At 37.0% G+C, this 1388-nt stretch overlaps 1 protein-coding gene across 1 annotated transcript in view; it reads left to right on the top strand.

Moving 5' to 3' along the window:
* Positions 1 to 1388, top strand: part of LOC103596295 (neural cell adhesion molecule L1-like protein) — a gene marked incomplete at its 3' end in the record, with an annotated part of 146967 nt that overhangs the window by 140754 nt on the left and 4825 nt on the right. Inside the window, exon 8 of the mRNA XM_008579896.1 lies at positions 696 to 816. Coding sequence (XP_008578118.1) covers positions 696 to 816 — 121 coding nt within the window. The remainder of the gene's footprint in view (positions 1 to 695; positions 817 to 1388) is intronic.

The following is a 1388-nucleotide window of genomic DNA, read 5'->3' as shown; positions in this document are numbered from 1 at the left end:
GTACTTTGCCGTTGTACTGGAAAAGTATTCTTAAGAAAATAAGAAATGGAATGAATGTTTCAATCTGTAGTTAGTGAGAATGCTTGCTAATAATTTCCTAAAACAGTGCTTCTCTTTGAGGGCCTTAAACTATTAGTAGAGTTGCCTGAAGAGCTTGATTCATAGACGCGTTGTATCTACCACAAGCTTCCTCAATTGGAATTTCTGGGTGCACAGCCCAGGAAGCTGTGTTTTTAACAGGAAACTTATAAAATACATAGGCACATTAAATTGAAGAAAAACACACAGCCATCAAATATGACCACATATGATTAGAGGTGTAGACTGTAAAATCATAGACTATGAATTAACCTAAGTTCTTCATCAAGAAATTATTTATCTTAAACAATGTTTGAATTTCTGAATTGGAAGAACTGGTATAAATCACAACCTTCTTAAAACTTGGTGCTACACTTAGTTTAACGCATCTGAGGGACAAACAACCCATGCTTCGTGGTAAGAGAGAAGAGGTGTCTGTTTTAATAGAAATATATTTAAATGTATATATACACATATATATGTAAACACACATATTGGCACACATACACACACACATAAATACATAGATACATATGTGTTAAGAAAGATTTAGTGCCACAGAATTTTAACTATCTTAGTTTGAAAAAAATCTGACATTTTTTCCCCCCATTTTGTAGCAAATTCAATCAAGCAAAGAAAACCCAAACTGCTGTTGCCTCCTACAGAGAGTGGCAGTGAGTCTTCAGTTACCGTCCTCAAAGGGGACACCTTGTTGCTCGAGTGTTTTGCTGAAGGCCTGTGAGTAACCTGACTCCTGCTCATGACTTCGTCCATTCAGTCTTGTAAAGAATAAGGCATCAATTAAGAATGTGCTTGCCTGTCCATTTTTAATCTAGTTCTTTTTTTTAAAATAAATAAGCTCTGTTACTCTCTTTCTGTTACACTTCACTCTGCATACTTCAGGCTGTGACTGAGACTGACTTATAACCAGATCTTTCTGTCACCATATGATATTGTGAATGCAGGGGACAATGACAACATTTTCCTTAGTTAAGTCAGTAGCAGGATGCCGTCCTTCGAGCATGAGGTTGTTAGAAGACAGCCCTTGCTATTGGTGCCCGGTTTTTCTCTCCCTGCTACATCATCTGTCCCACTCCTCTTTTCTAAGCTACTAGCTCTGCTCTCTTTTCAGATTCTCAGGATCCCTAGTTATCTGTGTTTTACCCTACTGTTCTTTGCAGAGGAAGTCCAGACCATACAATTTCAGAGTTTCAAATCAAGAACTGATTAACTGAACTTTCTTCTTAAATGAAAAAATAATGTATTTTTCTAATTCCTCCCAGAAAGCCCTAAAAGACCTCACTTGGTCA

This window comes from Galeopterus variegatus, unplaced genomic scaffold (assembly GCF_000696425.1).
Source record: "Galeopterus variegatus unplaced genomic scaffold, G_variegatus-3.0.2 Scaffold1975, whole genome shotgun sequence".
Classification (NCBI taxonomy): Eukaryota; Metazoa; Chordata; class Mammalia; order Dermoptera; family Cynocephalidae; genus Galeopterus; species Galeopterus variegatus.
This window is presented reverse-complemented; position numbering and strand designations above follow the sequence as displayed.